Source organism: Carettochelys insculpta, chromosome 20 (assembly GCF_033958435.1).
Source record: "Carettochelys insculpta isolate YL-2023 chromosome 20, ASM3395843v1, whole genome shotgun sequence".
Taxonomy (NCBI): Eukaryota; Metazoa; Chordata; order Testudines; family Carettochelyidae; genus Carettochelys; species Carettochelys insculpta.
In genome coordinates this window covers 6696535-6709778 of record NC_134156.1, presented here as the reverse complement: position 1 = coordinate 6709778, position 13244 = coordinate 6696535, and the positions used below count along the sequence as shown (strand labels likewise).

General features: G+C 43.4%; 2 protein-coding genes across 7 annotated transcripts in view; one reads left to right on the top strand and one right to left on the bottom strand.

Annotated features, from left to right (window-relative positions):
- The window catches only part of METTL23 (methyltransferase 23, arginine), a 32282-nt gene extending 25494 nt beyond the window's left edge, over positions 1-6788 (top strand). Inside the window, exons 2-6 of one of the 3 annotated variants that reach the window (XM_075014938.1) lie at positions 1219-1505; positions 3297-3401; positions 4161-4398; positions 4891-4975; positions 5911-6788. In XM_075014938.1, the coding sequence (XP_074871039.1) occupies positions 1395-1505; positions 3297-3401; positions 4161-4398; positions 4891-4975; positions 5911-6079 (708 nt within the window). In that variant the 5' untranslated portion in view covers positions 1219-1394 and the 3' untranslated portion in view covers positions 6080-6788. Of the gene's footprint in view, positions 1-1218; positions 1506-1532; positions 1721-3296; positions 3402-4160; positions 4399-4890; positions 4976-5910 lie in introns of those variants that run through there. The other 2 variants (XM_075014939.1, XM_075014940.1) reach the window with 2 other exon arrangements.
- Positions 6789-6938: 150 nt separating this feature from the next.
- On the bottom strand, positions 6939-10495 carry SRSF2 (serine and arginine rich splicing factor 2). Of its 4 annotated transcripts, none has more exons than XR_012648297.1 (4): positions 9809-10495; positions 9125-9435; positions 7870-8818; positions 6939-7366 (listed from the first exon to the last, which is right to left on the bottom strand). XR_012648297.1 is itself a non-coding variant. In XM_075014943.1 (3 exons), the coding sequence occupies exons 1-2, from the start codon at positions 10168-10170 to the stop codon at positions 9132-9134; spliced, it is 666 nt and encodes a 221-aa protein (XP_074871044.1). In that variant the 5' UTR covers positions 10171-10495; the 3' UTR covers positions 6939-8818; positions 9125-9131. The 4 variants fall into 4 exon arrangements, 2 of the variants coding, with proteins under 2 accessions (XP_074871044.1, XP_074871043.1); XR_012648296.1 differs by having other exon boundaries at positions 7870-7982; positions 9809-10493; XM_075014943.1 differs by having other exon boundaries at positions 6939-8818.
- Between the last annotated feature and the right edge of the window lie 2749 nt (positions 10496-13244).

Below are 13244 nucleotides of genomic sequence, written 5' to 3'. Positions count from 1 at the left end.
TTTATTCACAATAATAATAGCACCTAATATAAATCTTGATATGAAATACTTAAGTGCCTAACAATGTTATTGCCTTAATTACATGGGAAAATAGGAAATGCACCAAATGAATATGATCATGCACTATCATTTGTATATTTTCTAAGGACCAGTATTTATTGTCCAAAGACTGTTACTGGGCTGTGGACCACACTTTGGGAAATGCTGGTTTAGTGTACTGTTTCCATTGGTTCAGTGGCACACAACACACTTTCAGGGTTCATATTTTGTGGGTTTTTTTTTTTTTTTGGAATTTGAGATTTCAAGTTAGGATGGAATGATGAAAACCAGGGTACATTTTGAGACAATTGGATGCCCTTTGGAACTCTGCCTGGAATTCCCTTTAACATGGAGAGGTAGTCCTGTTAGTCTGGAGTAACAAAACAAAAAAGTAGTCATGTAACACTTTAAAGACTACCAAAATAATTTACTAGGTGATGAGCTTTCATGGTGCAGACCCACTTCTTCTGCCCTATGAAAACTCATAACCTAAGAAATTATTCTGTTTGTCTTTAAAGTGCTACATGGCTGCTTTTTTTGTTCTGTGAAGATGCAGACTAATACAGCTACCTCTCTGAAACTGAGATGGTAAATTCTTCAGGGCAGTGTTCCTCATATGCTAATAAACAACTCATTCTACCTCACTGCATTGTCTAGAAAAAATCAGGACCACAGTGATGCAATAATCTACAGATCAAATCTTGCATTCCATATGCATGCATATCTCCTATTGACTTTAAAGGAGAGCATGACCATAACTCAGAGGGTTTAGTCTGGAGAGGGGTACAGGATTTGGCGTTCAAATGTCCACTGGAATTTAAATCTTTGCTGTTTTTCTAAGGGAAAGTGATGGGGGAGTCTAGACAGCAGCCCATAAATTAGCTCCTGTGTATTCTCCTGCGGGTGATCAGATGTCTGGATATTAGTCTCATCTCAACATTAGGGGTTTTGTCTTACATGGGCAACTGTATCTCCCGCTCCTGGGAAAAAAAAAACAACACAAGTTTCTCACACTTGTCGCGGCGGAGCTAAGGATGATTTATTTGAGTTGGTGTTGGTCTTGCTTTGAGCAGGAGGTTGAACTAGTTGGACTCCTACGGTCCCTTCCAACCCGGCTCAAACCTAGGCTTGTAGGAGACGCGGGGAAGGAAAGAGGCGGACTTTTTTTTGCCATTTCAGCCTCCGGGATCTCAGACTCTCTCAAGCAACTGGAGGTAGTTGGACCTTGGCAAGAGACAGCCTTAAGCCTCCCTGCCTGTGATTGGTCTGCTTTGGTGTCAGTCCGCTCAGGGTTGCCGGCAGGAAGAGGCGGGTGCGTGCGCTGCAGCAGTCTCCTGCCTAGAGAAGCGGCTCCCATGTGCGAAGAGGCTCCGCGGGTCAGTGTCAAGGAGTACAGATTTACCAGACAGCAGGACGAGCAAGAAGGAGACGAGCCGAATCCAGAGCTGGTGGTGCTGATCCCTGAGGTGCTGATCCATTTATGGCCGTTCCCCTTCAGGTCGCTCTGGGGCCTGATTTCCTTCCTCCCCAGTCCGGGCGCAGGGGCCAAGCACTCTAGGAAAACAGGGGCAGGATCTTCTTCGAGTGACCTAGATTTTGCATTCTTTTCCTGGAGTCCTTTGTGCTTATCCGGTCCAATAAATTCAGCTGTATAATATGCCTCTTGATAGCAGAAATAATGGTAAGCACAGCAGCTTCAGCACCGTCCTTAGCACACGCGGCTGCGTAGGGCACCGGGGTGCTCCAAATTTAGTAGTGTCCTGTGGTGCTTTTCTCTGAGGCTACGACCGACCACGGGGAGCACCAGCCCCGGCCGCCCCGATCCCTCTGCTCCACCCCCACTCTGACTCAATCTCCCCTCTCTCGACTAGCGACCCTCAGTTTGGTTGCTCCTCCAACAGTATACCTGCCCTCAGCGCCCACCTCCATAGAGGGTGGAGGGTGCAGAAGCTGGGCTGGGTAGGGAACCAGAATTCTTAAGGATGGCTGTGAGCAGCGCCTTAGCATATGGAGGGTCTCTCCTAAATTGGGGCCTTTGGGCATTACTAGAAAACAAACAAAAAGGGAGGGTAGGACATTCAAGTAAAGTTGAAAGTAAATTTTACAAATCGTTCGGCACCTAAGTGCAGCTGTACTCTAGCAGAGAATTCACTCTTTTCTTTTGCTGGGTCCTTAGAATCGTAGAGATCTACGGATTGTAACGATCAAATAAGTTATTTTTAAATTTCACTTTTTACATTCATTAAATTTGAACACAACTCACAGCCCAGGTTTCTAACTACTGCAAAAATTTGAATTATTTGTTTTTAAAATGGTAAAAACATGTATTAAAATGCATTAAGAAAACAAGAAACCTATTTAGTGCTCACTGTTCAGAAGCTGAGTGAGCGAGCTGCCTGTTTAACAAGTGTCTTAGCCCTGGCTACACAACTCAACCAAATATAGCTGTTTTTGAAATGCAGCCATATTATCCCTTTATACTGAACATCATAAGACTCCTCCAAGCCATGCAATAAATAAGCTAAAACCAGTATTCCATCCCAAAGGATGGTAAACTCATTTATTTTGATTGTGTAGACAGAGAGAGGGCCTTCATTTTCTTTAAATTGTGAAGACCCAATTATCTATGTCTATAAAATGCACTGAATCACCACAACTGGGCACAAATTGACTTTATAACAGGAGTTTTGCTTGAGTTAGAACTGTAGGAAGAATGGTGTGAAATCAAGAATAAATCAGTCTAGGCTAAATTTCAGAATATGAATTTAACATTCCTTTTACGCTTGCATTTCCTTTCTAATGTGTGCTTACCTGTGCTCTCTTGCTACAGTAGGACTACTGTTCTTAGCTGAGTGAAAATTCTAGGACCATACCATTAAATTGTGGATTAATATCCAAAAGCAAAATGATACTTTGTCATTGCTTGATGTATTTCAAACTTGCACTGGTGAAGCATAAGACCGGATGCTTAAGTCTTTACTAGTCTAAAAAAAGTTAACCAGACGGAATGTGAGGCAAGTCTCTGCTAATCATGTGGGAAAGCTCTAGCCCTATTAAAATAGTTTACAGTACTTCATTGTAGAGAAATAGTTTGTTTGCAGGTGAGCAGAAAACAGGTCAATTAAAAGAGCAGTAGCTCAGGACCCCGCTGAAAATGAGTGATCAAAACAGGGCTAAAGTAATGCCTTATATTTCTTCCTCTTTCAAAGTGCTTTGTGATGCTGCCAAAGATCATTGGAAGGGGCTTATTGTTTCAGGTACTGGATTCCCAATATGGCATGTATGTTTGGCCCTGTGCTGTGGTACTTGCTCAGTACCTGTGGTTTCACAGAAGAATGCTACCTGGCAAGAGAATTTTGGAGGTAAAAATAGTTTTGAAACAAACATTTTGATCATATAAAATTACTTTTAAAAATGAATAAGCTTATGATTACTGTATCTTAAATTTCAGTTTGGTTTTCTTTTTTTAATTTAGGTGAGCTACAGGATTTTTTTTCCTGTTTCCTCTTCAGTATTACTATAATTCTAGATTATCCTAGTCGGCGCCTTTGGCTTTTTTATTTTTTGTTCTCCTGTGTCTTAAGATGGTCTAATTGCTGATCCAAATTATGTCAAAATTACTATGGTAATTCTTGAAGATTCATGGAAAAGTTCAAGTTATTTTGGTTAAACATTTGAGTATCTTGATATTTTTCCAAGGAGCAAATCCATAATGAAAGCAGGTATTTTTGTGGGCTCATTTATGGAAGCAGCACTTGAGCCACTGAAGGCACTTCCTGTTAAAGTTTTTCTTATCTATGGACTGCAGGACTTTGTTAATAACATGTTTCAGCCTGTAGGATCCCATCCAGTTCACTATATTTACAAGAACAGAAACAGGTAAGATTCAGGACATCTTTAAATTTCATCTGTGGTGTACTACTGTTACTGCAAATCCAATACAAATGTATTTTTCTCCTGATCAAGGGCAATGGAAAAGTGAACATGCAGCTGTAGATTTTACTAAAGAATGGCATTATTAAACAGCTTGAGACAAGATAGAGAATATGCTCTTTCCACCTTCAGTTATCCTTTATATTAAATGTAATGAACGAGAGAATGACATTTTTTATTTTGTTTAGATTGGAGCAGGTGTGAGCTTACCTGGTATAGTAGCTGCTAAATGTGGGGCTGAAGTGATACTGTCAGATACCGAAGAGCTGCCTCAGTGCTTGGAGAACTGTGAACGAAGCTGTAGAATAAATAACCTTCTAGGGGTACACATTATAGGACTCACATGGGGACAAGTATCTCCCAACCTGCTTTCTCTGCCTGAAGTAGATGTTATTCTGGCTTCTGATGTATTTTTTGAACCAGGAGGTTAGTGACTATTCATAAGCAAATATCTTAAATACATACAAGTTAGAGAAACTGAAGCATTAAATGTTTAGTATAGGATTTGATAAACTCAAAGGAAGCAAAAAATTGTGACTGACTCGAAGACAACATTCCATAATAAACTCCCAAATAATGCACGCTTGAAGTCACTTCTGGGATTGACTCTAAACACATTAATTCCATGAAGATAGATGACCATGAACATAGTCATGGTCAAAAAAGCAACCATTAGAAAATATTAAAGGGGATGAATATACTGCTGAAAGTTAAGAGCTAACTTGAAACACCACTCTTCCTAGATTTAAATTTACATGCAACAGTTCTATTTTAAGACTTACTGTGGAACTGTGCTCCAAATTAGGTCTCCATAGACGATTTGAGCTTTCTAAAATTACTCCAATCATTAATCCTTTGTTTGCCATGACATGTTTTAGTATGGACAGAACCACAAGATTGTTTAAAATTTATATGCAGATTTTGAAGATGTTATAACTACAGTGTACTACTTGATGAAAAGAAACCCAGAAGCTCAGTTCTGGACTACATATCAGGTTCGAAGGTAATCTCAAGATAAATTTATTTGTATTTTGCCTTTAAAGCTTCAGAGTCAGATTATCAAGTTTTGGTTACTAGACATGTAACTAATGACAGCCACACTAGATCAGTGGGTCTCAAATTTTGTATTTGTGGTGCCACCTTTCATCCAGTAAAGTCCTTATAAATCAAACACAAATTATAAATGCTGGAGGTGAAGCAGTGTTTGGGGGAACAGACTAACATCTTGCAACCCCCCATTTAATAATTTCATGACCTATTGAAGCATTACAACCCTGTTGGAAAACCCTTGCGCTAGATAGTCCTGTCAGGATTAGTGCCTCTCATGTTAAGGGAAGGATTATTTTCAGACAACTTCTGAAATCTCATAAATTCACAAAGCTGTGAAGTACAGCCTTCTAGAGTAGTTGGTTTGCAGTTAAACTGGTTTGACACTATAGCTTATGTTATACTTCCTGTAGGCATCCCATCTTAAGTAAAATTAGGTATTATTGATCACTTCAGGGATGGCAAGGTTGGCATCATTGGAAAGAAGTGACTTTTGTGGTGTTCAGACAAGTATCTTGCTCTGTTCAACTATAACTGTTTAGCTGTTTGTGCATGCTCCCCTCCCTGTTGTGTTGACTTTGCCAAGGTAACTCATCCTATTCATGCCAGATTCTTTTTGCTCACAGCTTTACTTTGGTTTATAGTAGAAAAATCTTATTACCTAGGACTCAGAGCAGCACGCTGGCTGGGAGCACTAGCCTTGTAAACACAGGATTGTGAACTCAGTCCTTGAGGGGGGCCCTTTCAAGGTTCTGAGGGTAGGTTAGAGTTTAAAAAACAAAAAACTGTCAGTGATGGAGATAGTAGTTAAGCTGTTTGTATTTTTTTAGAAAGCAGAATAAGCAGTGAACTAAGATTACTAAACAGTCCTCTCTCATTTCTTTCCTTCAGTTCTGACTGGTCTATTGAAGCTTTGCTATACAAATGGCAGCTGAAGAATGTCCATATTCCCTTGTGGTCTTTTAATGCCGACAAGGACCAGTTGGGTAGCTCTCCTCTCCCAGAAAGGCATACTATCGAAATGATGATCGTCTCACTGGCACAAGCCAACACCACTTAGTTCATTCCAGTTGCTGATTCTGATCCAAGAAAGTACCTTAGAAAACTACACACCAAAAGCAAGGTTTGGCTAGCCTTTCCATCCCTTAAAGAGCCAACACAGTGATCTGGGGAAATTAATGCCACCTGTTTGAAGGAAAGTCATTGTTTTGTGATAACCAAAGGAGAACAAGCTGGGGGGGTGTCAGAGACATTCCAAGAAGTCCTAGCAGGAATATCCATCAGAATACATTTTTTTAAATCTTTTGTCACAAAGTAAGATCTGTTGAAAGCATTTGGAAGTTACTTTCTTCTGAAGTTGTATTCACCATCTAAGTAATAAAATTAAGATTTTTGGACCTACTTTAATTCCATCAACAGGCATCGGAGAAAGATGAAGGTACGATATTCTGGCAGAACAGCCACATCTATATATTCCATCTTACTATAGTTACTTATAGTGGCCAATTTATAGTCCAAGGTAGAAACTTGTTTTCAGCTTACTGCTGTTTTGTTTTCCAGTTTAAGATTTAAATGCAGTGAGCAACACAATTCAAGGATCTAGAACAATGTTTGTCTTGCAGATCTGTCCTTTCTATATTTAATGAGATGACATTTAATTGTATATTATTTTCATGGAACAAAGTTCTATTGACATGAATCATTTTCAATGTAGCATTTGCAGAAGTTGTTATCGCAACTGGAGTAACTCAAAACTATTACTTCTCCCAAGATGATATGCTAAACTTAGCATTTAAACAGTTACTCTGTTAACAAAAAGTTTTAAACCAGTAAACTGTAATAAGTTACTGAACAGAAGTTAAATATTCACAAAGTACTTGTGATTTTTATAAGATCAAAATAAATACTCAGACATTAGATTGAGAAAAGTTAACATCAAGAAAAATGTTTAATAGCAACTACAGGGACAGTGGTTATAGTACATAATGTCATAAGCAAAAAATACACCAATCAGTACTTACAAAGGAATGAAACAATTGCGCTTAACATTACATTTTATATGCATGTTCATAAATGTAGATTGTAATTTACCATTCTGGAAAAAATAAGGTGTGTATATCATCAGCTAGATGTGCTCACTGTATGCTCCATTATTTTTATGCAAGGCCCGGGTGACTGGAAGTGCAGTTGTCAGGCATTTTAATTAACTGGACAGCCATTTGTTTCTGCACGACAAGGCATCGTTACAGGAGCAATCAGGAGAAAACAGGAAACAGCCAAGCACTCTGCACTGCAACACGCCACCTTAACAGCTAACCAGCATTACTCAACTGCTACACAACTGCGCCTAGTGCACAAAAATACATAAGAGAAGAGATTAGAATTGATTCTGATAAAACAATCCTTTCAAAATCAATTGTCACCTGAAAAGTTTTATGCAAATTTGGAATAGACAATACTATTTAAATTCAAAGTAAATTGCATTTACACTAGGTTTACATTTGAAGAAGTTTTGCAGAATTTTATTTAAGGAATGAAGGCAAAATTGAGAACACTTCCTCAACAGTCAGCTATTCGGCATGTAATGGCTGCATGTTTCCTCAACATGAAACTGAAGGCAACAAATTAAGCTGCCATCAGTTTTTTTCCCCCCAAGTCAAAAGTCAGCACTATATAAACAAAATGAAAATTTACCTCAAATATCCAAGCCAATAATGAAATCGGTAGTCGTTCACTTCACTAAATTACAAGAAATTTGAATAACAGCAACAAAAATGGCACATAAAATGTAAAGTCTGCCATTTGAGGCTAAACTTAAGTAAAAAGTTAGGACAAATGTTACAAAATAACCTTTTCAACAGCTGGTTGTTTGTGCCTGGGGTCTCTCCAACAGACTGAAGAGTCAAAGGGTCCTTTCCCCCCAGAGCCGTCCTTTATGTAGATGTCTCATTTATCTGATGCATCTAGGTTTGAAGAGAAAGTAGTTCAGCCAGGCTTTCACTATGCAACTTCTAAATTATGTGGATGACTTCAAATATGCTTCTGGTTGTGTTTCAACTGGCCTTGGCTAATGTAATTAAGCTTCATGAAGTATTATATTAGTGCTACACCCCACCCCCATTTCTCACCACAGCACCTCTAATTCAAAGGCCAAATTTGAAATTCAAAGATAATGAAAAAGCATTTTTTAAAACAGTCATATTAGTTTAAACGGAGTTAGTGAAGAGCGAACATCAGGCTGTAAATCATACTTAACTTGAATTCAGCCCATATAGCAAGTTATCAAAATCAACATTTTTGTAATACTTTATAAAGGCTTAACTTTATCTTCCAACTGGCATTCAAAACAATCTGAGAGAATATCACTAAGTTTAAGGTACAATATTATCCTCAGTTATCTCAGGCCCATTTCTTCTTCTTTTTCTTTTTCTTTTTTTTTTTTAGGAAAAAAACAGGACCAAACAGTTTGAGGGGTTAAAGACACACTATCCTTTCCCCACCCAGCAGATCCTTAGATGCCTCTGAAGTTCACTTGAGGAAAAACTAGGTTTCCATTTTTTGTTTTTATTGCATTGCATTTGCCACTTCCAGGAAAAAAAAAAAAAACTTTTGGTTTTACCTTCAGTTCAGGTTTTACCACTGAACAGATTTTCCATTATAAAAGGATAGTGTATCTTTAACTTTTAAAGACAAACCTGCTCCAAAACACGCCCACAGAAACTGGTCCCTGGAGGATCAGCCAAATCAGTTAAAATCTGCAATACTGGCCAATATTCTTTTAGCAAACAGGAGACCGCAGCTTTAAAGGGGAAAATGCAGATGTTGGATAAAAAACAGCAAGAAATAGTCATTTTCATGAATAGGTTGCGTCTCATACAGTACTTCATTAAAACCAAGCCATTAATCTCTCAACAAAACACGAAAATATGTCCTCTGCAGAAATTCATTTTCCTAACCAAACAAGTGAAAAGTCTACTCAAAAAGTTGAGTCCCCCATTAGGATTCACTTGACTCAGGCTGTTAATATGGTAAGAACCCCAGTACACCCCACTTAAGTGCTATTATGAAGTAACATGCAAGATACAGAAAACTCTAACTACATTACCATTTTCCTAAGAGGATACAGCTCCTTCCTCTTCGGGAGATTTTGGGGGGGTCTTAGACCTGGATCTAGATTTAGATTCCCTCTTCGAGACGGGTGGTGGGCTTCTAGACCTGGATCGGGATCTCGACCTGGATCGGGATCTGGAGACGGATGACGACTTGGATTTAGATCGCCTGGCAGACCTGGACTTCGAGGTGGAGCGAGACCGGGAGCGTGTGCGGGACCTGGACTTGGACCGACTGTAGCGGGATCGACTGCGGGACCTAGAGCGGCTCCTGCTCCTGGATCGGCTACGGCGGCGTCTTCTGGGGCTGGAACATTAAACATCACTCGGTTAAAACAGAAAAGAGCGTGAGACCCTGGGCCCCTCAAGGCGGAACGGCTTTGCCCGTTCCCCACAGCGGTTACGAAACGCCATTATTCCGACGCAGGGACCTGGGGTTGGCCCTGCCACCACGTGGCTCTGTAAGGCTCAGCTTTCGCGCCGAATCGCCCCCCACCCCCCAGCCAGGAAACCCCGCCACCGACCGCGTCACACTGGGACTACTGGCTCCCCCAAGGCTAAACCTCACCCCCGAGCTCCCTTTCTCCAACCCTGCGCCCCCCGACGCCAGTCTCGCCCCAGGGAACTACCCTTCTGCCCCTCCCCGATCTAACACCCCTGTCCTGCGGGAGGGAGCGCACCTGCGACTGCGGCGTCCATAGCCGCTACCTCCGTATCGGCGTGGCGGCGGCCCCCGGCGGCTGTGATGCGAGTCCGGGGGCCTCCCGTAGCGGGCCATCTGAACGCGCAGCTCTCGGCCGTCCAGAACTGCGCCGTCCATGGCGTCCATCGCGTCCTCGGCATCGCGCTTGTCGTGGAAGCGGACGAAGGCAAAGCCGCGGCTCTCCTTGGTGTAGCGATCCCGGGGGATGTAGACGTCCCCCACCCGGCCGTACTTCTCGAAGACCCGCCGCAGCGTGTCGGGCGACGTGCGGTAGGTCAGGTTGTCCACTTTCAGTGAAGTCATGCCCTCCACATCAGGCGGGGGGCGCCCGTAGCTCATGGCGGGCAGATGCCCCCGAGGGGCGGCGGGACCGCGGAAAAACCGCGCGAAGAGTGGAAGAGAGTAGGTAGCGGGTCCGGCCTGGGGAGATCCTCAAGCCTGGAAGCGGCCCCGGAGTGGGGAGAACCTACAGGCTGGAAATGAGACGGAAGAAGAAGCGACAGACAGACAGACAGACACCCAGCCCTGGGACCGGGGCTGCCCGGTAGAGGCACGGCCGAAGAGGCTGAGAAGGTAGGCAAACAAATGCAGCGCAGCTGCCACCCGCCTCACACCGCTGCCTCTAGCAAATGAGCGAGGCGGAGCCCGCGCCCTCCTTCTTAACGCTACAAAATGGCCGCTTGTGACCCGGAAGTGAATGGGAGCTCGGCGCGCGCCTGCCGGTCTCTCTCCGTCACTATCGCGTCCCGTTTATTATTTCTCGTCCCTCCGCACGTTTTAGACAAGCGGCCGCGACGCACCGGCGGCGAGTCAGCCTCGAAATAAATATTTCGGCGGTAAGAGAAAGCGGCCGTTGGGGCGGCCGGGTCGTGACCCCGGAAGGGATTGTCTGAGGCGCGGAAATTTTGAATGAAATGTGGCCCCAAAATCCAGACTAAGATTGAGGGTGAATGCTCGTCCCTCGGGCAAAGGAGGAAAAAACCGCCCAGGACGTGGAGCTTCCGAGAGGAGCCTCCTGTGGCCGCGCACCGCGGAGCAGTGGAGGACGGAAACGCTTCAAAATGGCGGCCGCCCGGCAGAACGGGCTGGTGGGTGTGAAGGGAAGGGAACGTGCGAGCCAGCCAAGTTGCGTCGCGGGAGTGAGTGACAGGGGCGGGGTAAAGCTCAAGTGATCGCACGCGTTCAACAGGACCCGGCGCTGGTCCGTTAGGAATCGCTCACTTCAGAGACACTGCCCAGGGCATTGGCCACCGGGGCTGAGCTCCTTGTCCTGTGTTCCTCTTGGACACACGCAGCTGTCGGTCAGTCCCCCGTAAGTCCAGCCATAGGGAGTCAGTGCATGCGGGGTAGCCCTGGTGGCATGTGAAGTCGCCTACGTGCACCCCCACCAGGGGTGTGGAGAGGGAACACTTCGCCTGGGGAATAGTAACAGAGAGAAAGCCGTGCTCGTCCATATACTGTCCAAACGAACAAGCAGTGAAGTAGCACCTTCAAGACTAAGAAAATAATTTATTAGTTGAGCTTTTGTGGGACAGACCCACTTCGTCAGACCATAGCCAGAGTCTGTTCTGGTACGGCTATGGTCTGACGAGGTGGGTCTGTCCCAGGAAAGCTCACTTAATAAATTATTTTGTTAGTCTTTAAAGTGCTACTTCACTGCTTTTTTGTTTTCACCTGGGGAGTGAGTTAGGGCTGCAAAGTGTGTAAGAGGGAGAGGGGAGGCACTGTTATGAATTTGTGCTAAAATGCTTGGGCCCTGCCTGTGTGAATGTAAGCACTTCCCTTGCCCTCTGCACTCATGGCCAGCCGGGTGCAGAAGGGATCAGTTTAAATCCTCACTACCCAGTCCACACACTCTGGGAGATACAACCTCAAGCCTTCAGCACATCTGTGCCCACTTGCTCTGCTTACTGTAAGGGAAGCGTGACGCCCTACATCAAGCTGCCAAGTGCTGCAAGCGGAGTGACCCTGTATTGTGTGAAACTCCCTTTTTCTTCCCTACCAAACACACACTTCTTGCCGTTACATGGGGGTGTCCCAAATGCCAAATCCCACCTTATCAACGGGTGTGAAAGTAGCACCCCTTCCAGCCATATCCTGCCACTTTGCTAGGAGTGCCAAATGAAACTCCCCCGATTGAAACGTATTTGTCATTCTCTGTGTTGAAACGTTGCTCGCAAACCTCTGCATGAACCTTCCATGCATGTATATACTCCCTCCAGGACTGCGAAAGCTCCCCAAGGATACCTCGTGATATTGTTTAGAGTGCATGGGGGAAGCCCTTACAGGTGATCTGTGATACTGTTGCTGGTGCTGTGCAAAAGTTTACATGCACATTGCCAAGGTTTGGGGGTGACTGCGAAAGCTGCACAAGCATGTGCATGCTGTTATGTTATTGCTGGTACTACATAAAAATCTCCCTGACTTCAAAGCATGAACATCACCTGTCAGTGGCTTCCACATCTCCATGCCAAGGTGTTGGGATGTATACACTTCAATAGTACAACTGAAATCAGAGACTGCAAGCATTTTTCTTCACATTCCCGAATGGTGCACTGCCATGAGTAGCTCCTTTACTGTGACTGTCACAATACTGGGAGTACTAAGGTAGATTGGCATTTGGAATTGTAACTTTTCTGTTGTCTACCCCAGACAGAAAGTGTGAAAAATTAGGGTGGGGGTAGGAGGTAATAGATGCCTCTATAAGACAAAGTTCCAAATATCACAATTGTCCCTATACATTTGGGACACCTGATCACCCTATCTACTTCTGCTCAAACTAGTGCAGAAGAATTACAATCAGTCTATCCGTATGCCCTCAGCTCTGGCTTAAACAAAGACTGCGAATGGCTGGCTAAATACAGAAGCAACTTCCCCTCCCTTGGTGTTCACACCTCCAGATCAACTGCTGGTAGTAAGCCTCACCCTTGCTGACTGAACTAACCTTGTTATCCCCACCCTTGCTCTGGCTTATTTATACCTGGCCCTGCAGATTTCCAAGACCAGCATCTGAAGAAGTGAGTCTGTGCTCATGAAAGCTCATGCTCAAAACTTTTCTGTTAGTCTATAAGGTGCCACAGGACCCTTCGTTGCTGTTACAGATCCAGACTAACACGGCTACCCCTCCGATACCGTACAAGGATTGTGACCATACTCCACCTACAAATGGTGCTGTACCAGTGTTAATGCGACAGTGGGAAATTTGACCTTATCTACACTTTTCTTGAATGATACTAGGGAAAAAAATAATAATGACTAAAATTACATAGATCATTATTAAAGGTTTATGATTTTGATCTTTATACATTTCTTGGTTTAAAAAGAAAAACTGAAATGAAGGAGACTGCATTTCCAAAAATCTCTCTTTAATGGGATTACAGTGTGAACAAGAGATTTCTAAAAGCTAATACACA